The 24,126-nt window shown below is 41.1% G+C and overlaps 2 protein-coding genes across 8 annotated transcripts in view; one reads left to right on the top strand and one right to left on the bottom strand.

The window, feature by feature from the left end:
* Positions 1 to 24,126, top strand: part of MCPH1 (microcephalin 1) — a 230,423-nt gene that overhangs the window by 82,518 nt on the left and 123,779 nt on the right. For all 6 annotated transcript variants that reach the window (XM_061177349.1, XM_061177356.1, XM_061177355.1 and 3 more), the window contains one exon: positions 20,001 to 20,078. In XM_061177349.1, coding sequence (XP_061033332.1) covers positions 20,001 to 20,078 — 78 coding nt within the window. The remainder of the gene's footprint in view (positions 1 to 20,000; positions 20,079 to 24,126) is intronic.
* ANGPT2 (angiopoietin 2) overlaps positions 22,440 to 24,126 on the bottom strand; it is a 53,728-nt gene continuing 52,041 nt past the window's right edge. For both annotated transcript variants that reach the window (XM_061177638.1, XM_061177639.1), the window contains exon 9: positions 22,440 to 23,165. In XM_061177638.1, the coding sequence (XP_061033621.1) occupies positions 23,005 to 23,165 (161 nt within the window). In that variant the 3' untranslated portion in view covers positions 22,440 to 23,004. The remainder of the gene's footprint in view (positions 23,166 to 24,126) is intronic.

Raw genomic sequence — 24,126 nt, 5'->3', positions numbered from 1 at the left:
TATACACACAGCCTCAAGGAGCAGGAGCCAGCGGTGAAAGGACATACCTGCCGATTCATAGCCGACATCCAAACGGATAAAACCATGGAAAGAAATGTGTGCTTCATTAGTAATTAATGAAAGGAGAGCACTTTTCCCGTAGCAAACCGTAACAGAAAAAATAAGACGCAGTTATCAGCAAAGTAGTACTAAAATAACACGCCACACATTGCATATGGGGTACCAAGTGGTCCAGGCTTCCTGATGTCAGTTTGGTGATAGTGGCAAACATCCTAAAAGTTTCCATGGCCTTTGACTTCATAATTCTACATTCAGTCATTTATCTTAAGAAGATCATTGAAGATTTACTTATAGGATGTTCATCCCAACATTGCAATAGAGAAAAAAAGGAAAGCGACTGTCTGATTGGGGGTTCGTTTCTTTTCTGCTGTAATGAAAATTTTCAATAGGGAATTGCTGAAGTAAGTTATTGTGTATCCAGCCAGATGGCGGAGTACTGCACAGCCCTTAAAAGTCACGTAGAAGAACATTTGACTAGAAAGAAAAATGCTCTTTGAACATTAAAAAAGGTTATAAAAGTAGTGAGTATTATGTAATCTCAATTTTGGTTTTTTTTAATATAGGTGTGTACTTGTGTACATAAAACAGATAAAAAGACTGAGGACATATTCCAAAATGTTAATAATAGTGGTTATCTGTGGATGGTGGAATAAAGTAATTGTAATTTTCCTCTTTGGTTTTCCTGTTTTAGAGGAAAATTTTCTAATACAGAAAATTATAGAAAATTTTATAGAAAATTTAGAAAATTTTCTAAAATTTTATAGAAAATTTTAAATAAAATTATTTTCTAAATAATATAGAAAGTTTTATTAGAAATTTTATATAGAAAAAATTATTTTCTAAATAATATAGAAAATTTTCTATATTACTTGTGTATGACTTTCGTATAATAAATAAAATTTAAAAGAAAAAAAAAGCAGTTGGAGGTATAACACTACCTGATCTTAAGGTATCCTTTGACACTTCAATAATCAAGACGATGTGGTCTCAGCAAAAGGACAGACATAATGGAACAGATGGAGAGTCCAGAAATACACCCAGGCAAACGGCCACTGGTTTTGATGAACACGCAAAGGCCATTCATTGGAGAAAGGACAGTCTTTTCAACAAATGGCGCTGGAGCAACTGGACATCTATATACAAAAAAATTAACCTATAACCTTACGCTCTGCACAGAACTTACCTCAAACTGGGTCACAGACTAAAATGTAAAATGATCAAAACCATAGGATAAAAATCTTCATGACCTTGGCTTACGCAAAAAGTTCTTAGATACAACACCAAAACCAGGATGTGTAAGAGAAAAGATTAATGTTATACTTCATCAAAATTAAAAATTGTTACTCTGTGAAGAATATTATGAAAGGACCAGGAGAAAATACTTGCAAATCTCATCTGACAAAACAGTTACATCCGAATATATAAGCTCTCACAACTCAAAAATAAGTACACAAACTACCCAGACAAAGGGTGGTTCTGCTTAGAGACTCCTATGTATTTCCACGGCACCCTGGGCCTCCAGGTTTTGGGCTGTTGGCATTCCCAGACGGGTCCTGTGAAGTCGGCACTGCAGACCACGACTGAGAGCCCCCAGGTGTTATACCAGGGCAGAACCCCTAAGCAGGAATGGTGTCTTTGACGAATAACAAGAAGGTAGGATTGCGGTACGCCAAGAGAAAACGTAGCAGAAGATGAGATGGGACAGCCAGATGGTGACGGGAAGGGTGGTAAAGTGCTTGTGTCCTATTCCTTGTGTCGTGATAAGACAAGGGAAGCTTTCTATCCTGGGAGTGACGTGATCTGACTTGTGTTTCTCAGAGGACGTGGCTGCTGGGTGGAGAGCTCGCTGCAGGGGAGCAGGATGGCATCAGGGAACCCGCTGGCAGCTGCTGGGGTCAGTATTCCAGTGGGAGAGACTGCAGCTTGGAGTGGGTGGCAGGAGGGGTAGCGGTGGCAAGACGTGCTCTGATTTGGATGCTCTCGTGACGGTCGAGGTCAAAGGCTTTCTCATGGATGGGCTGCAGGTTGCGAGGGCAGAGGAGTGGGATAATCCCGGGGTTGTTGACTTGGACGACCACATAACAGTTGATAAGAAGATGACTTAGCAAAGATCCATAATGATTTAGAGGGGTGCGTGTGGAAGCTTCTCTTTCCTCCTACGCACCCAGGCAGACGTCACGGAGCTGTGAGAGGCACCAGCGCAGAGACGAGCCATCCACCCAGCACCAGGCGCCACCGGATCCACGAATCCGCCGTGAGTGGCCCTGCAGTTTGACACAGCGGCTGCCCCTGTTCCCCCCTGACTCTCTGCAGCTGAGTACAAGTGACGATAGCCCCAGGAGCCCCCGTGTCACCCACGGGACCCTTACCAGATAGTCAGCCCACTCGGCCGATTTTCTTAAATAACACAAGGTAGCATCACCTTGAATAATTTCTTCTGCTTCAGGATCCATGGTACTGTATTAGTTTTCTCTGGCTGCTGTAACAAATTTTTCAGAGGCTAAAAAAAAAAAACCCCCACAAATCTATTTTCTTACAGTTTCAGAGGTCAGTAATCTGAAATAGGTTTCTGGAGGCTCTAGGAGAACAGTTATTTCCTGCCCTTTCCAGCTGCTGGAGGCTACCCATGTCCCTGGGCTCGTGTCCCCTTCCAGCGATTAGGTCATGACCTCTGCTTCCATAGTCAAATCTGTGATTTCCCACTTTCGTCTTTCACTTATTGGGACCCTCGTGGTCTCATGGAGCCCACCTGGATAATCCAGAGCATCTCCCATCTCAAGGTCATTAACTTCATCGCATCTGTAAAGTGCCTGTCACCGTGGAAGGTAACACATTCACAGATCCTGGAGACCCGCCTGTGGACAGCTGTGGGCGCCATTATCCTGCCTTCTCCCACATGCACAAATGCATTAATTCTATAAAGGCCATGTAACACTGTTTATTGTGTCCCCAGCTGATGACTTTTAATTGATTTGAATTCTGTAAGGGCAGGCTTTCTAAAAGTTTAGGAAGACACAGAAGGAGGAAGGCATGTGAAGAGTAGAGCTTGGAGTGATGTGTCTGCAAGCCAAGGAGCCCGAGATTCCTGGCAGCTCCAGGAGGGAGGCCTGGACCACGTTCTCCCTCAGAGGCCCCCCAGCAGGGACCCTGCCCACGCCTTCATGTAAAACTCCTAGTCCTCAGAATGGGCTTAGGTCCTTGTAAATAAGGAGACAGACGGTTCAGAAACAGAGCACGTTGCGAAAAATTAAAAAGGAAACGCTTACAGAAAGAATAGAGTAGGTTGCCCTGGGCCTCCAACCGTCCCCAATCTGTTCATGTCCTTCCTGACACGGTGCTCACCGGCGGTGCTGGCCCGGAGCGAGGCTGACCCGCTGGGGAGGGTGGGGTGTGGACCCCCCAGGACAGGAGCAAGGGCAGGACTGGGGCGGGGCTGTCATAGTGCTGAGCCAGGAGCCTTCCTCGGGGTTTTAACACTAGTGCAGGAAAGCATTCAAGTGGTAATTTTAAACAACACATTTTACTTACCAGTATAGTGATTTCAAACAGTGGCAAAGCAGCTGCCTCAAAATCTAAGAGTATTTTGCCCTTGCTAAGGCACTAATTAAGCCACCGGTTCTTCTGTAAGATCCGTCTTCTGACAGGTCCTATGTTTTGTTTGTCTAGTATCTCGTACATCCAATGCCTTCTACTAAGAAGACAGGAATCAGCAGGTAGCTGTTCAGAGAGAAAGAATGGGATGACAAGGCCCTTAAATGATTGCATTGAAAACACACATCTGCACACAAATGTAAATCCATACGTGCTTGCTCTGTGTGGAGGTTCCCATATATTTCCATTATGTCATCATCATTTTCCACGTATAAATCGGCAGTGCGTTTACCTTATTTTGAAATAGAGACCCATAGAACTATAACACAATGTCCAGGCCTCCAATGTTTTATCAGTTGCAATAAAAAAAATTATTCAGTACAGGACAGTTAAATGGTGAGCCACCTGGCTGCCCCGGGATTTGGGGATTTAAATCCATCCCCACATAAAACGGGAATAGACTCTGCTGAGCTGCCCGGGTGGCGGGAACCTTCCCACAGGGCAGCCGTAGGTAAGATGCTGCATCTCACTGAGCTGCAGCTCCTCGTCTGGGAGATGGACCTAGCGACAGGATGTCCGTCACAGGATTGTGTGAAAGCTAAGAGTTAAAGGTGTGCGGTGCGCCTCACGGTGACTGGCAAAAAGTAAGAACCTAACGTATGTTAGCCTTACAACAGAAATAACTTATTCATCCCCTGCAAGAGCTGTAAAAATCACTTCTTACATCCTGTCCCCGTGGTCTTTATATACGGAAAGAACGTATTAACCCTAAAATTGACAAAAGACACTTGCTCTGGACCAGTGAACCCTTGGCCGTGGACCCGTCCGTTCCGCGGCTGGTCCTGGGGAACAGCCACAAAAGCTTGTAAACGCTGTCGGCGCTCACAGGAGAAGAGGCTCCGGGGCCCCTTTATCGAGGAAGGGGTTGTGAGAGAAGGCTGGAACAGGGGTGGTCTGGGTGGACAAAGGGAGGAGCATCTGCATCTGGCCTTTGGGGGACCCAGGAATAGACTCTTTCCTGATCCTGCGGATTTCAGTGTATTTGAGACACCACTTCTCCTAAAGCCACCGTGGTACTGATTTTCATATATTGTTATTTGAAGCTTCTCCAGAACCATCAGAGTCCTAGTACGCCAAGTGAGAGCTCTCAGAGTTTAAGGATACTTTTGGGATTTGTGTCTCTCTATGAAAACAGCTTACCAACGATGCCCGAACGCTCACTATTCGTGAAAAGCACCAACACCTGGGAAATCAAAAAGCACAGGATGCACTGTGGCTTAAAGAAAAATGCCTGGTCATGTAATTGTGATGACTCACAGGTTTCCTCTTGCGGGCATGACGTGTTCATTGATACTAATATAGATTATTGCCTTAAAAAAAACCCATAGAAATGAACTGAATCCCTTTCCCTGTTCAGCTCCATCTTAAATAAGACAGACATCCTCGCTGCTTCTTGAATGGCCTCCTCCATTAATTTTCTAAACAAAATCAACTGGACAAACATGATAAACTCTTTTGAGAGACAGAAGTTGCCCCTGCTGCTTACAAAGCCACACCAGCTAGTTTCTAAAGCTTAGTGCACAGTTTAAAACTCATCTGCAACTTGTTCACGACTTTGGACAGGAGCTTCACAGGCGGCAGCTTCTTTTAGGGTCAAAGTTTGAAGACTCCACACACTTACTTGAAGGGTCATGTTGCCTTTGTGCAAAAGGAGTGACTCTCACCCTGTGGTCTGCCTCCTTTTTCCTTGTCCACAGTGCAGTTTGGGGGGTTCTTAAAATACTCCTCTTGGCGAGCGCCATGGACTTGCCTCCAAGAAAAGCATTGCTGGGAATGCTTTTATTCCAGGGTTTGTGTGGTATTCTCTGGAAATTTTTTGTGAAGGAGAATTCTAGCAGCTCTTCAAAATTAGACAGTTGTATGTGGTCCAGTTAGTCATAGCCAAAAAATCATGGTGATTTTATAACACAGTTCAGTTTGAATTTTTACTTAATCTGGTGTGTGTGTGTGTGAGTGAAAACTCTGTTGGCGATTTCTACTTGTTTACAGTTCCCACTTCCATTGTTAACTCTGCTGTTTTCAGCAAAGAGAATAACTTGTGCTTTTCCTGCTTCGTGACTGAGTTGTCTATCAGAAACAGAAATTAGGCCTGTGTCCTGTTCACAGGAGACAGGAAGTAACACAACAGAAAAACAGAGAAATCGGTTTGACCAAAGTGTCCCTTTAGACTGAAGTGTGTTTGTTATTTTTTGTTCAAGCGTGGGCTCTTCAAATTCTTTAGCAGAATTGTCTCACTTTCACTTGTTTGGTGTCTGCCACACTCCTCCTGACTCACCTGTGATTCCGCTCTGCCTACTTGCCACCTCTGTCCAGGGAGGGGAGGGGCCCTGTCACCTCTTCTCCCAGTACATGTAGCTCTGTCCCCCTTTCAGAGACACGCAGAGGAGTGACTCAGCCTCTATGTTCAGGTCTAAAAGTGTTGATTCTGACTGCTTTTGAATAAGGCTTGATAGAGGGTCTTAAAACTAAATCACCTGTAAATGCAAATCCAGGGCTTAGAAGCTAAATCAGTTCTGCAGCCACATTTCAAGGCAGTGAACTCAACAGAAGAACAGAAAAACACTTTATAATCAAGTGTTTCATAAATCAAAAAATGATGTCATAGTGGGTCAATTGTCTTGAAATAATGTGATTCAGTTTTGGTTTTCTCACACTGAACTCCGTAGGCAGTGAGTTTGATAAGACGTATTGTATGTTATTGGCGTGAGCACGGAGTAAAACAACCGAATTAGAATGAAACATAGTTCCTGCAGCCCATGCCTGTCGTGTTGCTCTGAAGAATGCTTAGTCACCCTCCTAAAATTACAGCCAGTGGTAGAACCAGACTGGAATCTGGGGTTTTCACTGGTGTTCTGGTACATCCCTGCCTTCCCGGGACTGTTCAAAAGGAATCGTCTTGAAACTATTTTCTCTCTCTCTCTTTTTTTTTTTTAAACCTTAAGTTGGCATATTAACTTTGAATAATTTTTAGACAGAATGTACTTTATACACCACACTTGTCACCAGGGTTTGCGAGCTGTTTTCTTAAGTTCTCCAGCAAACATTTATTGGCTGCAACCACATGCTGGGCGTTGATGACATAAGATCTCCAGCTTGGGTCTTTGACTCTTCATTGGCTTAATTCAAGTTATTTTCACTCTGCCGCAGATTATACCTCGATGAAGTACTTATACTTTAAAAAACGTTTTCACATCCACTGTCTCCGGGACCCTGTGAGATAATAAACATTGTTCTGTTTAGTGGTGGAGACACTAGGAAAAATAGCTCAACTGACTTGGATGTGAATCTTTGAAACAGTCTTGATAAAGGTATTACCCTAGGCACTGGCTATAAACAGTCGTCTCAAAGTACACCTAATTTAAAAGTTTTCATTATTAAAATAATGGATTCTGTTTGTGGACCGACACAGAGCCTGCCGTCCTCTGCTCCTTTCACTTGCAGTGGTTCCTGGAAGGTGCCTAGGATCCTTCTCTGCACACCCTGGGGCCACGGGAAGTAGTGGATCTGTAGGGATCCTGCACCAGCTCTGCCTTCCTGTCATCCCAGCCAGACCTGGGGTACTCTTTCCACCCTGGAGGTGCTGTGCTTTCCCAGCTCCATAGCCTCACCACTGAGGACAGATAGGAAAAAGTGATTTGCCTAGAAAGTCCGGGGCTTGGGTGTTGCCCTTCTCGAGAACACTTGGAAAGTTGTGTGAACAGGACTGTGGGTGTCACCTTGGAGTGACCCGTGCGGGAGTTTAAGGGGTGAAAGTCGTCTTTAGGGGGAGGAGGCTGTGAAGTCCTGGAACGCAGCCGTTGACTGTGTTATGAGTGAAGTTCCACCATCATTTTGGAATTCGTAGCTTCACATCGATAATTGGTTCTTCCGCTGTGCAGAGGTGCTGGATAGGTCCCACGGCTGGGACTGCAGGAGACACAGCCCGGGGCGCTTAGTTGGGGTACAGAGGACAGGCCTTCGGCTTCGTAGGTCATGGCCAGGAGCTTGGGAAGCCACCGGCGTATTTTAACAAGAGGGCGGCCGGCTTTCCTCTCTCTGGCTTCGTGTAAAGAATGGATTGCAGGGAGGCAAGAGCAGAGAGACCTGAAGCAGGCAGTTAACGATCGTCCAGGTGAGAAAGCACCATGGCCGTGACCGGGATCAGTTTGGTGCACTTTCTAGGAGGATCTGACAGGGTTGGAGAACATAGGTGTGTGGAAATAGAGAAGTCAAGGTGCCTCCTGCCTAAATGTTTTACTTGAGCAGCTGTAAATGATTGAGAATTCTGTAGGGTAGGCAGTGGTACCAGTTACCGAGGTGGGGAGTACTGGGGGAGAAAAATGTTTGCAGGGTTTGGGGTACGATAAAAAAATTCTGGGTTATACATATTAGGTTTGCGATTTCTGTTAAACAACCACATAGAGATATCACATCAAATTGTATAAAATATAAATATCAAATTATATCTTCTGTAATTCAGTATTTATTTGTTTGTTTATTCAGGGCAAAGATTAGGGCTGTAAATATCCAGTTGGGAACCATTAGCACATAGGTGGTATTTAAACTGTGGTACCTGGGGAGTGAGGAGGGAAGTGAGCTTAGGACTGGGCCCTGGGCTGTGCCAACCTGTAGAAGTTGGGGAGAAGGAAGAAGAGCCAGCAAGTGAAACCAAGAAGGATCAGGTGGTGACAGAGGTGGACCACCAGGAGAACTGATTCTCAGGCAAAATGGGAGCCGTCTCAGGAAGCAGAGCGTGTTCAGCGGTGCTGAATTCCACTGAAAGGGGAAGAGGGTAAGGACAGAGAAATGACCATTAGGTTTGACCAGATGGATGTGGTCAGAGACCTTGGAAGCATCAGGCTTAATGATAAGGAGGGTTGAAGAGTTAATAGTAAGAAAAGAAGTGGAAACAGTGAGTGTAGAACTGTCTCTGCACCTCCTGGCGTCTGGACGGGGCAGCATGAAATGTGACTCAAGCCTCGTAGCGTGGCACATTGAAAGACAGCATTCCTGGGGCCTGACAATTTGGTTTTGTTATGATGAATTGGAATTGGTCTGGTGAAGCACCTGAATCTATTGGCTTTAGCAGGGGAAAAAAAAATACTAGATTAAGGTTGTGTATGTTAAAGCAGAAGTTACCGTATTTGGCAAACAGTGTAAACACACGAGGCTACACATTGGAAAACCCAGTGATTCCCTTTGTGCGGGGCTTGTTGCTGCCCATCCTTTTCAAAATACGGCCTTCAGGGATCTCACTGCTTCTGTTTTGTTTTGTTTAACTAGGGGCAGCTAAGTAGAAATGCCAGTTCTTAACTTTTCTCAACCTCAAATTATCTCTTCCTCACTTTATGCTTGAGAATTCTAGGACCTCAACTTAGTCCATGTGGAATGGAATCACAAATTCAAAGTTCATTTTTAGAAAAAACTTCAGTTATACCTAAAGGTACATATTTATTATTTAACCTTTGCAACTTTGTGTTGAATTCCTAAACTTTCACCTGTGTTTCTGGCATCCCAGTGAAGCAGTGCTCTCCTTAAACAGCAGCACAGAATATCTTACCTTCAGGTTCTCATCAGAAAATGCAACCATGATTTCATTCTGTGGAACTTTTCGAAAATTAGGTTCAGCTCTCCATCACTGAGATTATCTGTCGGTGACCTTGGGGACATTGTTAACTGTGCATTCTTTTAGGTTTCTAAGCTCTATTCCTGAGTTAGAATAGATTGCCACAGAGCATCATACTTGAGCTCTGTTCATCCCTGCACAAGTACCCTCTGTGATTTGGGCTTTAGTGGAAATATTAGGTTTTTGAAGAGAGAGGATGTAAGAAATACTGGATTTAAAAAAACTATTGTACGTTTTTCAAAAACTGTAATTGACAACATTTTGCTACCTGATACTTTTTATGTATGATCCACACAATGTGTTTCTCCTAAAATTCATTGCCCTGGAAGGTTCTCTACAGAAAACCTTTTAGGCTCTTTTTTTTAAACTGGAGAATAAGAAATACGTAACTGAAAGTGATTTTGTCGGGTTTCCCTGGTGGCGCACTGGTTAAGAATCCACCTGCGAATGCAGGGGACACGGGTTCGAGCCTGGTCTGGGAAGATCCCACATGCCGTGGAGCAACTAAGCCCGTGAGCCACAACTACTGAGCCTGCGCTCTAGAGTCCGCGAGCCACAACTACTGAAGCCCGCATGCCTAGAGCCCGTGCTCCGCAACAAGAGAAGCCACCGTGATGAGAAGCCTGTGCATCTCAACGAAGAGTAGCCCCCGCTCACCACAACTGGAGAAAGCCCGCATGCAGCAACGAAGACCCAATGCAGTCAAAAATAAATAAATAAAATAAAGTTATTTTTAAAAAAAAGAAAAAAGTGATTTTGTCAACTGAAATAGCAGCTTGCCTTAGATGCCTGATAGATCTACTTCTTAGTTCTTTTAAATTGGTCCTTGTTCTTTTGCAAGAACAAATATCCTGTGCTTGAATATTAAAGTTCTGTATAACCTAATAATTTATCAAACACTGGTGGTTCTCAGGGAGTTCACAGACTTGAGACATTAGCCTTGACACATAAATGCAGTTGTGTGATCTCTGGTTGTGGGCTCTCGTGACACTGGGGCAGAATGAAGTGCTTCCGTCCTTCACATGGTCCATCCTGCCTTCCTTGCAGGTTGCCTACTATGTGCCATATCGCACACCATTGGAGAGGGTCCTTCAGTGAATAGGGAAGCACATCTCCACTGAACTTTGTTTCCTATAACTCTTTTTTATTTTGGTTTTGTCGGATGACAGCAAAACAAGAAAGACTAGTATACAGCATTAATAGTATGCACAGGACTTTTTTCCTTTTAGGCATTTCTAATATTCTGTGGATGCCTATCGAAGTAGAACACTTATTTCAACTGCTAAACTGTGGACAGTATTTTTGGTAGTAAAACTCACGTAGGACAAAAAACAAAAAAACCCCAAAAACAAAACAAAAAGAAAACCTCGCGTAGAGACAGCCATACCCCTCCTTAGCACAAGGGACTAGGGCGAAACAGAGACGGTTTGAAACATTAAAGCAGCCCTTTTTTAGCAGACCCTGGTTATTTATTTAGTGATTACAAGCTCTTTGAGGGCAGAGGCTGTGCCTGTCTTTACTTATGTGGCCCAGGACTCAGGATGGGACGTGGAACGCAGCACTTTCTAGTTGAATCAATGTGTGAGTAGATGGATGACTAAACATACTGTTATTTCTTTTAAAAATCTTGGAATTTATTCTTGCCTCTGATGAGCTAAAAATGTCGTTTAAAAATACTGTACATCATTATAAATTACAGAAATGTCCATGTAGTTCATGTGTTTCTCATTAAAATTTATGAAAATAAGATGACCTGATGCTCATTTAAGAAAAAAATCTTTATAACTCAAATTCACATAAAGAACAAAAAACAGAGATTGCTGTTAGTAGCCATAATATTTGGTTTATTGTCAGGGATGGTAATAATAATTTCTACTTTGTTTTCATACAGCGAAGCGATATTTCTGCTATTTATTTTAGTTACATTGGAATGTGTTATATTTATTTCTTTGTTTTCGTTTTGATAAGAAAAGTGGAGCTTGTGTTATTTATAAAGATGTTTGGACTTCCCATTTAACTACACTGGTAAAATGCTGGGTCACCCTGCTCTCTACTTAGCAATATGTAAAAAGTGGCTAATCATGAGCAGTGAAGCTCTGAAATCCAAGAATAATCCATTTTTCATTTTTGCAGCCTGAAAAGATGGGGTAAAATATAAGCGGAATAAACCTAACTTGAATGCCTGCATATGATATAGCCAAACTTGTTTGTAGGAAGGTACATATCAACATGTAGCTTCTTTTTCCTCTTACCATCTGGTGTTTAGTCTCTGTCAGTTAATATCTCTTAAAAAGAGAGAAGAATTCTTAACTACTTATTTTTAGTACTTTATTGCTTATTTTTTCCACCTTGGTTAAATACACTGTGTTAAGTTCTGGGTTTCCTTCTGTGCTCCTCCCACCCCCTTTTCTGAGACAGCTGGAGCAGTGCTTTTTAAACCTTAACAACATGTGCATCACTTGGGGTTCTTATTAAAATGCAGATTCTGATTCGGTGGGTCTGGATCTCGGGTTCTTCATCTGCTCGCAGCTCCCAGGTGCTGCTGGTCCCAGGACCACGTAGGGAGGGGCTGGCGCCCAGTGAGCGTGTCTGAGGGTGGAGATGGTGCTGCTTCCAGAAGATGCTAGTCACGTAGAAGAGTTAAAGAGGTGGGGCCGTCTTGTCAGGAGACTTACCTACGCTCAGCTTGTCAGTATAACAGTCCTTTGTGGAAACCGAGACTTGAACGGTTCTGCAAAATTGCTCACGATCACAGCGCTTGAACGTGGTGGATTTTGGATTTGAATTTGAATTCAGCTTTCCTCCATTCGTAGCCCACAGACTTTCTGGCATCTACTTCCAGAGATAGCCTAGGGGATGTTTTGATTTTTGCTGCCTTAAACTTTGATGTACTCATTCTGGGACTGCACACCACCTTGTGTGTTTTTAAAAGATTAACGGCTAAGAGAGTGAATTTTGCTGCCAGCCTTGCCACTCGCCAGCTGTGTGACGAGGAAGGCAGTGAGTGTCCAGTGGGCACTCAGGTGATATTGATTTACTAATATTAGTAGACAAGACTTTTTGACACCCGTCGCTAGTCTTCATTCAAATCATAACACGTGTGAACCTTGAAAGCACGATGCCAAGTGAAAGAAGCCAAAAGATCACATACTGTGGGGTCTCTTTCCTATGATGGGTCTGGAAGAGGAGGATCCTCGGACAGAGGCCGATTAGTAGTTACCGGGGTGGGCCGGAGAGGATGAGGAGTAATCACTTAATGGGTGCGGGGTGTATTCCTGGGCTGACGCAACAGTTTCGAAACTAGAAGGAGGTAGTGGTTGCACAACATGGGGAATAAACTAAATGCCACTGAGCCGTACACTTTAAAAGGGTTACTTGTGTATTATGTGAATTTCACCTGAATTTTAAAAATCACGTGGAAAATTGCCTCATTGAGGGAGACTACTTAGGTTTGTATTTTTAAAGTGACTTGATGGCATTATAGAAAGCATTTCTTGGTGTTCTGAGAAGTGTTGGAAATACTTATTTTGGAACAAACATCGTTACCTTGAAACTTTGCCAGTTCACGTTGGTCCTTCTGGGAGACTAGACCTCCTCTGCTTTCTGGCTCCAAAGTGTTCAGGACTTAAGCACCCTATTATATGGTTATTAAAAGTTATGCTATTGATATCCGCAATTTTTGTTCCTGAAGCTTAACCTAGAAACAACTTTATTGCCATAGCAATTTCATTAACTACACAGATATTTTTGTAATCTATGATGATGTCTAATGTTTCCATGTGACAAAAAGGTTAACTGACTTGCTTCTTGTCACAAAACTGTGAAGAGATGGACATTGCTTTAACCCAGTGGCCTGGGTTCTGTGTTCTTAACCAGTACATTATACCGTCTGTTTGTGGAAGAAACACAAAGATTGCTATTCTCCCTCTAGAAAAAGTCGAAACAATGGACCTAGTAGCAAATTCTCTTAAAGTTTTGTTGTTTGAGAGAATCAGTTACTCTCATAACTGAGGCAAAGAGTCTACGAGATCTGACAGGAAAAATATAATTTAATTTTTATAATTCTGTTGTTAGCTAAAAATAGCAAAAAAATTAGTGAGGACCATTTTTGTTACTCTTGGATAGGAAAGAAGAAATTTGCAAATATAGAATATATGTTTCTATACCTCCACAGACTCTCACAACCAAGTTTTTTACCCCAGTTGGTGTGGGGAAGGGTGGAAGGGCATAGGGTGACGAAGACAAGCCCAATCTCTTTTCAATGAGTAAAGGAGAAAATAACGTGTACTTTCAACCTGTTTGAAATTAACAGGATTCCCATTGGTTAAATCTGTGGCACAAGTTTCTAACCATCAGATTTGAATTTTAATCACTCAGTTGGCATTTTATACAATATGAAGTCTTCTGTATGCAAAGAATATTGTTGACTTTTCCCACAAAGAAGCCCCCCCCCCATTTTTTTCTTTAGCTGCTATGTTCTCACTAGTATTCTTAGTACCAAAACTGCAGTTGAATTTAACAATTATATATGGTAGGTAGTATGGTCTGGAGACAAGTCCAAAAATAATGATTGGTTAGCCTGGCTATTTAGAAACTTGGAATAAACAATATTACAATTACAGTAAGACATTGTGAATGTTAATAAATGGTTTCAACACGATTAGTAATACTCTCAAGTAAGTTAAATCAGCTTCCTATTGAAGTTGTAATTATCGACACCAGCAGTGAATCATCATCATTCAGTTTTTCAAGTGCAACCTAAAATCCCTCTTACAGGTTACTTTCTGCTCATCCTGATCTTCTCACATCACATGTACATGGAAATAACTGTTGTTTTCCCTCTCTTTAATTTTTTTTTGAGAAACCAAAAATTAAGGGTACCTTGTTTAGTGTTTTTGCTTATTAAATGCTCTGTGAATAAATTAATTTTTAAGACAGCTGAAGAAAATTTCTTGGGAAAATTTCTCAAAATATTAAGAAATGAAAATGAATGTTAAAGAAAAAAATTAATTTGATTGGTTCTGATCCAGAAAGTGGCATTTAGTTCCTTTGTTCCTTCAGAATGTTCTAATTATTCTATGAGGAATAGAGAGTTGAAGAACCTAATAAAAGCTTGTGACAGTTAGCCAGCACCAGTACCAAATAACAATAGACCATTTTTTACTTAAACAAACAAAAAAAACCCCCTTGTGCTTTACATAGACACATTAATTTATAAACAAGAGCAATTCGGGTTTATGCTATTATAGTAAACCAAATTAATCTGCCTCACAAAGTTGTCCAAGCAACTTTAGTGCTCTCACTGCTCCTCTTCTGCGTTGTATTGGAAGTTCTAGCCAGTGCAATAAGGTAAGAAAAAAATATACACACAGATTGGGAAGGGAAGAAATAAAACTGTCTATTTACATAAGACATGATTGTCTACCTAGAAAATATCAACAAGTCTACAGAAAAGCTCCTACAGCTAGTAAGTTGAGTTAAGCAAGGCTACAGGATACAAGGTCAATATACAAAATTTGGTTGTATTTCTGTGTACTAGCAATGAACACCTGGAATTCTAATTTTTTTAAATGCTGTTTTTATTAGCAACCCCAGAAGCTGAAATATTTAACTTTAGGTCTGACAGAATATTTGCAGGATTTGTATGCTGAAAACTACAAAATTCTTGAGAAAGAAATTTTAAAAGACCTAAATAAAAGGAGAGAGATACTATGTTCATGAATTGGGAAACTCGGTATTTTTTAAAGCTGTCAGTTCTCCCCATTTTGAACTCTAGAATCGACTCAGTTCCAGTTACAAGCCCAGCAAGATGTTTTTGTCGATATTGACAACTGGTTCTAGGTGCAAAGCACTTTTGAAAGAGAAGGTTGGAGACTCACACGATAGAGGAATCTAGGTGACCAGTAAATGAGAACTCTCTGTACTGTTGTGGCAACTCTTTCGTAAGGGTAAAATTACCCAAAACAAAATGTTTTCAGAATCAAGTGTAATTTATGAGGCCTCTAATAGAAATGGCACTCCCTGCCCTGCTGTTTCCCAGCCCAGATTCTCACCGCTACAATATCCTTCTGATATTTAATTTACATATTTCTAAATAAAATGCGTTTTCTGCTTTTTTTTTTTTAATCACTTTTAGATGTTATCTATAGGCTTCCTTCTATGGAAGATTAAAATATGACTGTATAGCTTTCACTGTGACATACATGTCCCCTCCTCATCTACCCAGTATGGTTCTGATTTTTGTTTAACATGTTATATATGCATATAAAGACATACTTGTTCACATTTACATGCACACATGGATGACTATGTGAATGCTGTTTGAGCTGAGCCATAGAGTGTACTATGATTCTATTCCATTTCTGGTCATTTTTGTTTGTTTTTTGTTGTTGTTGTTGTTTTTAAAATGGGATTTATTTATTTATTTATTTATGGCTGTGTTGGGTCTTCGTTTCTGTGTGAGGGCTTTCTCTAGTTGCGGCAAGCGGGGGCCACTCTTCATCGCGGTGTGCGGGCCTCTCACTATCGCGGCCTCTCGTTGCGCAGCACAGGCTCCAGACGCGCAGGCTCAGTAATTGTGGCTCACGGGCCTAGTTGCTCCGTGGCATGTGGGATCTTCCCAGACCAGGGCTCGAACCCGTGTCCCCTGCATTGGCAGGCAGATTCTCAGCCACTGCGCCACCAGGGAAGCCCCATTTTTGTTTGTTTTTGTTGAGCTAATCATTGACAATCATTTTCATTGCTTAGTTTTCTATGTACCTATCACTAACTCACCACAAGAATTTCTAAAAAGCATTGTAGTTTTTCTCCAAAACTGTCTACACATTAGATAATCTTCCAATCCCATTTATTTCTCTTGGAGACACCACCCATGAACCTCTTTGTTGCTCTGCTCCCTGTGAGACTGGTTCTCCCTAGGTCTACAGAGCAACTGTTATCCTGGGACTTCCCATCACTGTGATCCCAGGAATCCCCTTTTTGTTTGGTCTGGTCTCTGTTTGCATGCTAGAGACTTTTATCAAATGGGTAGAAAGTCATGTTTAATATTGAGGACTGAAAAGCTGATTGAAATTCTGTTTATCTGAGTGTATAGATCATCTGATATGATGGAGGTATTTGATAGAGGGAGGTCCACGTGTCAGTATCTGTAGGTCTTTTTTCCCTGGGCTGATTTGTTTCTCCAGAAGAGAAAGGCCCTCGTCCTGCCATGGGGTTCTGTGCTCGTGTCTTGGGTGAGGGCTGTGCTGGAGAAGTTTTCCCTGCTACTTCTCACCACTGCTCCCAGAAAAGCCTGTCTGACTTTACTTTTGTCTTATTCCAGAGGAGGGTGGGCAGGAGGGTGGAGGTAGGAGATCTCTCCTTTTCACCCTGTTCTACACCGCATTTTCAGAGCTTTCTAGTACCCCCAGTTTCCCGGCCTTTCTGGGAATCCGCGGAGGGAATTGGATGCTTCCTACTGACTCCCTCTCTAGACGTTTAAGCTCAAGGTTTCTTTGCTCTTCTAAGTCAGTTACCATTTATCCATTTGCTTTGCAACTTTCAAAACATCATCAGCTTTTATCTGCACTGGGCTCTTTTCCCATTCCTCTTAGCTCCATCATTTTAGTTGAGTCTTGTGAGATGGTGAAAATAAGTTAGGCTCACTTTGCTATGTTTACATAGTTGGCTTCGTTTTCTTCTCTGTGTTTGATGCTATTCTTGACTTGCATTTAATCTCAGAGCCCTTGTCTGGCTTGGGTTGACTCTAGTTACACTCCTCACCCTGTTCAAGGAGAATGATTAGGTGGATATAAAACGAGAGAAAACCATTTGCATTTTGCCTGGTATGGACTTAGTTGCAAAGTCAGTCTTACATTATGGAAAGCTGTCTCATCATTAACTATTAATCTAATAATAAGGCAAGAAAATGGGTCCTATTTAAATTCATCAACAAGGTCCAAGTTTTACGAGTGATAATTTTACAATGCCAAAAATATCATATTCATTTGCAGTGGATGCTGAAATAACTCAGCCCTCATTTTAAGGGCTATCCACGTGGGATTTGATCCTCTGTATTCATGCAGCCCCATTCCTTGCTTTATATAGCTTCTCAATTATTTTCATTCTATCGCGTATATTATGATAAATATCTCAGGTTAACCTTTTATTTTTAACTACACTTGCAGCCTTAACTGCCATCTTGCAGAGCAGATTTTCTCTATTTTGAACACTCTAGTCAGGTAAAGATAAGTCTAGCTAATGAAAGAACTAAAGCAAAAAAATTTACACTCTATTTCTGATTTGATGATTTCATTACAATCAAATTAGTGTTTTTTTGCTATCTCTGTACAATACTCATTCCTGGGATGCCTACATAAATTAAATTTATTAATTTACTTACCAAAATGCTACTGTAGATGCCTTATGGTTTTATTTTTATAACATTTAGAAGTGGACAAATTCAGAGAACATACATTTTCTCCAAGAGATTGTTTAAATTCAGTTGATATTTTAATGTGGCTTACATTTGAACTCAAATGCCACAGCCATTTTTAAGACTGGTTCCCTGGATTCTCTCACTACTACGTTGTGTTTCTCGCTATACTAGTCTTCCACATACCTCATGTCTTGAAGTGAACCTGCTTTTGAAACTTTCCACAATTTACTTCCTGGGCTAATCACATGAGTTTGTAGGGAACTAGTGTGTCTTCTGTAAATGATAACATACATCGACTGATAAGAGTAAGGTAAACACTGTTACTTCAATGGGTTATTTTAACCACCCATTAACCATGTTTGCTGTGTGTACAAACATGATTTCAGTGTAGAGTTACCAGTTTTCTAATACCTTCTTTCATTGGACTTATTAAGGTAAGTTTTTTTTGTTTATTTTTTGTAATGTTTGTTAGACAGTAAAAATCAGGGGGAAACAAAAAGGGACTTCAATGACAAAATGCTTGTCTACACACAAATCTATTGAAGATTGAACAGGGTCCCTGAGAACCCAACTCATTGCTTTCCGTCTCTCTATATCATCTTGGGCCCAGTGCCCATGGAGCTGTTTGTCCTGTCTTTCCTGGCTTGTCTTCTGATTCTCCTGCCCAACAGTTGTGCTTGCACTGATGTCCTCAGCACGCAGGGGTAGGACAGGGTATATTATCATACCTTCCCTACCATATGCAGCCAGCCAACCCTGTTTTCTTACCACTTCTTCCAAAGCTCCCTCTACTGCAGCCAAAAAAAAAGAAGCTACTTTAATCCTGGCTTGGCCCATGGTATTCTCCCTCTGCTGGAATACCCTCTCCCATTCCCACTGTCTCTCTCTTTGCCTGATGAGCTTTTACTCAGTTTAAATGTCGGCCCCTCTGTGGACCCTTTCTTGGTTTTCCTAGCCCGAGTTAGTTTGCTTCCTACCACAGGTTTGCACAGCCCTGCTTTGGAGGAACCAGCATTTGGTTGCTGCCATGCCTCCTGCAAGAGGGTAAACCCTTCTAGGTTTGGGTTTGGGTTTCCAGGACCCAGCTTGGACTCTTATTCATGGTAGGCTCTCAATAAGTTGTTCACAGATGAATGGATAGTGAGCAGAAAGAAATAGTTGTTGAATAAGTAAATGCATCTATTGAAAGTAAGATCCGGGCCAGTGCTGAGAATGATCATTCAGATTCTGTATTCCGTTCTTGTCTTTATTCCATTATCATGCTCACTTTTTCTTAGAAACAAAACATTGCTGTCTCATGTTGGATAAGTATTAGATTTAATATATAAAAAAGGAAATATTTCAGACTGATAGCCCATAGATGGTTCTGAACTTTAGGAACTACCAAAAAGGAAGACTTAGACCTCATTCCTGGTAATTCAGCAAAAAAACCCTTGAGTTTTACATAGCAACTCTAGGGGCAAAAAAAAAAAAAATGGATTTACTGAATGTAAGAAAGAAGGAAATTGCAGATAAAAAGATCAGTGTGAGTTATGTAATTCAGCTTGATTATTTTAGTTGTAAAATTCTACTGGTACATAGAAACATACAGCTTTTCAAGGAGTTTGGTCATAGAGTAGAGATGAGCGCAGAATCTCAAATGTTGAATTAAAAATGAAAACATTGTTTTGATTATTTAAAAATGTGTGGGTTCTAACGATGATGATGAAAGCTTGTTTATGAGACATTTTACTCTTCCAAAGTGTGAGAAGGATTTCCAAACATGTATGTGGAGAACTTCTCCTAAAAACATTAGCTAATGATAGAAATATAGTTACACACCAAAAGGTTTGCTTTTTGAATTTAGACTTATGATATCTTCTCCTAATACATGGGTTTTTTTAATTAATAAAATTCTGTATTATTTACTAAGGGTTGTCTATAATGACTCCTTAAATTGGAAACTGGAATTTAGGAAGACGTAGTATTTCATATGTTTAGAAACGGGGTGGTTATCCTCACTAGGATAATAACCCAGACTTGTAGCCATCAGGAGACTTTTTTCTTAACCAAGCGTTTATTAATATTTGTAACATTTTTGCAACCTGAAGATTCTCATGGCACTTTGGTGTTCAAGACACATGTGCTTCAGATCAATGTAGTATGTAGTTACTGCTAGGGTTTTTTTGTTTGTTTATTTTGGTTTTGCTATATCTTTAAACTGGTTTATTGTTCACTAAAAGCCTAATAAGTCTATAAAAAATGTTCTGCTTCTTCTGTCACTTATAGGTACTGTGGTCTTTGGAAATGGGTCATTGGATTTCCGAGGAACCATTCGAACTGTCAAACTACTTCCCTGCAGCTCCTGTAAGTCACATATTATTTTATGGTGGTAAATACAATTTGGTATTTTTAGGAAGTCATTATTAGCATAGATAGACACTCAAGTTTTTTTTTTATTAAATCAAGAGCAATTATGCCTATAACTAAAAAGACATATTTGCAGAACTTAACACATTTTGTCTATTTGTGAGAATAAATGTGAGAATGTGAGAACATTCCTCAAAAAGTTGTGAGAAATGTAATCTCAAAAAATTTAATTATAAAAGTCCTCAGGATTGAGAAAAACAAAAATGAAAAAAGACTAGATTCTTGAGAAGATACTATTATATATTGCTTACTGCCTTAAAAAATAATGCTGTTACTGTTAACAGAGATAGAAGTGATAGGTATAAAAATTGTGGCCTGCTAGCATTATGACGTGGCCTTTCTGTTTTGATGTTTTTCCTGAAACTCAGCTTCAGCTTTACTGATTTTCAGGTATTTCAAATGCTTAATGGGAAAGTTCCAGGTCCTAATTTTTTTAAAGATTAATAAGTAGGTAATTTCAGATTTAGTTGGAAGCAGGACTGTGCAGAAGTTGGCTTTTGTTTTCAAATGTTAACTGGTTTGTGATGTTTTATCCTTTCAAAAGATTAATACCTGAAAGGTAAATGATGATTTGTAATCTGTGAGTGGTCTCCATGTTTTTTAATTGTTTGAGTATGCCATATGACTATCACATAGTGAGAAGTTGAACTCTGCCCTCCAGTCACTGTGGTTATCTAGTTGTTGGGTTGTTTTTGTTTTCATTTTTGAGATTGCTGTTTTGATTTGCTCTGGACTTTATAAATGTTTTCTTAAGGAGAGAAAAAATTCCTCTCAGCAAGACTCTTTGTTTGAAATACCGGGTAAGGAGTTGAAGTGTAAAGTAAAAACGCAAATTCTCCCCCACTCGCTGTCATGAGAGAGTATACGTAACTCTGAATAACATAGTAAGGTTTGTCTTTGAAACTCACCTTATCTGCCTACATGGGCAAGTGAATATAAATTGTGTTGTTGCCAACTTTTCCTGTATTATCATTTCCCCACCTCGGTGTCTGTCATGTGGTCATTGAGATGTCATGGAAATTTATTGTTTCTTTTGAGGCAGTGATATTTTCTTATTATCAGATGTTTTTTAGCTTGATACAAAGCTGTGTATAAATTCAACCTCTGTTAACTTTATGACGCCTTCTTACATGTAATAAGAGGACCTGTTCTGGGATGGGAGGTTATGTTCTCATTAATATATTTGTTGGGAAAGTGCAGCATGGTGGAAGAGCAGAGGGCCTGACTTGTCCAGAGTCCATAAGTTGACTCAGCAACACCTGAGTGTCATAAAACTAAGCTGGGAAGAAGGGGGATGTGGGGATAAAATAAATTAGATAAGAAAAATTGAATAAAGAAAAAAAATAGTGGTAGAACAGTATAAGGTGAAGACAGACACAGCGAAACGCTGGCTGCAAATTTGGCTCTAAGCGTCCTAGTAAGCTGACTCAAATGCGAATATATGAGAAATTGCTTCCAAATTATGAAGCATTACTCAAATGCTCATTAGTATTAATTGTACGATGAAAACTTCAAACGGAGTTAAAACTCTAGGAGTTTAAGGTTTCGCAGTCCTGAGCTTAAATCTGTGCTCTCAAAATTTTCTGTAAACATTTGAATATGCTATAAATATCAGATTTTGGTTTTGCGCCCCAGAACACTTTTTTTTTTTTTTTTTAATTTGCTGGTGGTTTAAGTCTAGTAAGATTTAAGTTAATGTTACTAACGCAAATTATTTTTTCCCCTAAATAACTTCCGGGGTGAATCCAGCTTGAGAAGTATAGCTTTGTAAGTGTTTTAAATGGAAGGGTTTTCTCAACCACAAACTACATTGTAGCCTACTTCCCTAAAATACATCTTAGTAGAAGAGAAAAAAGACTTTTGTATTAGAATAGTGAGTAAAAGATAGGAAAGCCTCTTTGTCATGAAATTAAATGTATAATTTTCTTCATCATTAAAAATCAAGATTTTCCTTGTCACAAGGCACAATCATTTGTTTCAGAATCATATTACAATGTTGTAAATATCATAAAAGTTAAATGCGGTCATCTCGCCTAATAAGTTATATTTAATTACTAAAAATCCCTTCATATTTAACAGCGAGGCTGAAAAAAAATAGTACAATCTTCATATATACTAAAAGAACACGTTTCTATTAATAATTTCAGAGATCCTGAAAGTTTTCACCATAGAAACTTGAAATATATATATTTGAGCATTAACTTAAAACTAACCTATCAATGCCTATGCAAATATGCTGTTCTCAAAATGAAAATTTAAAGCACCTACGAGGAAGAGTAAAAATGCGTTAACTATGTTTTTCCTTCTCCAAATATTAAACCGCTAATAACCACTTCTCATAAAAATCCCTGAATATATAGTATATTTTTATGGCTTCGAGAATTTTTCCTTCCTTTTAATTATGATAGTGGTGCTGAATTCAGGACATATGGATATTTACACAGTCTATAAACAGTGCTCAGAAGAATGCAGTTCCAAGGTTATCTCTACTATATGGCATAAGTGTTCTGTTTTCCAGTTATTTACTGATCGACTCGCACATAACATTCTTGGTTGTGACAACAGAGCCTGTAAATTGTCAGTCTCATTCGCAAGCTTAAATTTATCTTCCCGTAGGCTTTCTACCAGGTCACCATGCCAGGCTGTGGCTCGTTGGGGGTTGTGCTTTGGTTCGTTGAGTGATGCGGGTTTAAGGGGTGACGTTGATGGGGCTCTAACTGGGAGCTCGCGGGTCCCCTCGGTCTGGAGCGCGGGCAGTCTGTCCGAGCTGGATAGGGAGGCAGCATGCAGCTGTGTCTTCCAGAGCTTTGGGATTAAGTCTATGAAAACTGGAAGACACCGTTCCTCAGGTGTGCGCAGGCATTTAGAAATCTGCTGGGCGGATCATCATGGTTGTGGCCTTGAGCGAGTAGCCGGACCCTTTCCAGTAGTACCACTTAATACCATTGAATTTATTTGTGTTCTGCCTCTGTGGGTAGTACATTCCGTTCAGGTTGGAAGGACCACAGGCATCAAACCACCAGCCTGTGAAAGTGAAACACAGAAGGAATTAGGAGCCAGGTGGCCCTATCTCACCGCGGAGTTACAAATCCTGGCTAATCCGCGAGTCACATCCTGCTCATTTTAAGCAGGTGTGTGTGGGCCTTCTTGAGAGTGGAGGGGGCCGCCCTGGCAGGTGGCAGTGTGGTTTTCCACCTCTACACTGGCGGAACGGTAGCCCCTGGGGCACATGTTTTTACGCGTTTTCTTACTCCTCTTCCCCTGTGCTGTGGGAAAGGGCCAGTCACCCACAGACGTGACTAGGAGACCCACGGGACAGTTGGAAGTGTGGAAAAGTCAGAGCCCGAAGAATCGATGGGTGGCTCTCATCGGCCCAGGATCACCTTCCATCCAGTGCCAGCAACACGGTGGACCAGGCTGCTTCAGGCTCCCCTCCGCCTAACAAAGAAAGTCTTTTTGGGACTTCCCTGGTGGCGCAGTGGTTAAGAACCGCCCCCTGCCAATGCAGGGGACACGGGTTCGAGCCCTGGTCCGGGAATATACCACATGCCGCGGAGGAACTAAGCCTGTGCGCCACAACTACTGAGCCTGATCTCTAGAGCCCGCGAGCCACAACTACTGAGCCCGTGCGCCACAACTACTGAGCCTGTGCTCTAGAGCCAGCAAGCCACAACTACTGGAGCCCGTGAGCCACAACTACTGGAGCCCACGTGCCTAGAGCCCGTGCTCCGCAACAAGAGAAGCCACCGCAATGAGAAGCCCGTGCACCGCAACTAGAGAAAGCCCGCGCGCAGCAACGAAGACCCAACACAACCAAAAATCAATCAATAAATAAATTTATTAATTAAAAAAAAAGTCTTTTTGTTTCAAATGTAACCCCAAATTTTAAGTACTCAGTGGAGCTAGATAAAAAGGAAACCTTTAAGTCCCAGAGACAGAAAGGAAATTTAAAGCTATAGTGGTGTGTGCACCAAGGTAAAGTGGG

Source organism: Eubalaena glacialis, chromosome 20 (genome assembly GCF_028564815.1).
Source record: "Eubalaena glacialis isolate mEubGla1 chromosome 20, mEubGla1.1.hap2.+ XY, whole genome shotgun sequence".
Taxonomy (NCBI): Eukaryota; Metazoa; Chordata; class Mammalia; order Artiodactyla; family Balaenidae; genus Eubalaena; species Eubalaena glacialis.
The sequence above is the reverse complement of the archived record's forward strand: the minus strand, read 5'-3'. Positions and strand labels throughout refer to the sequence as shown.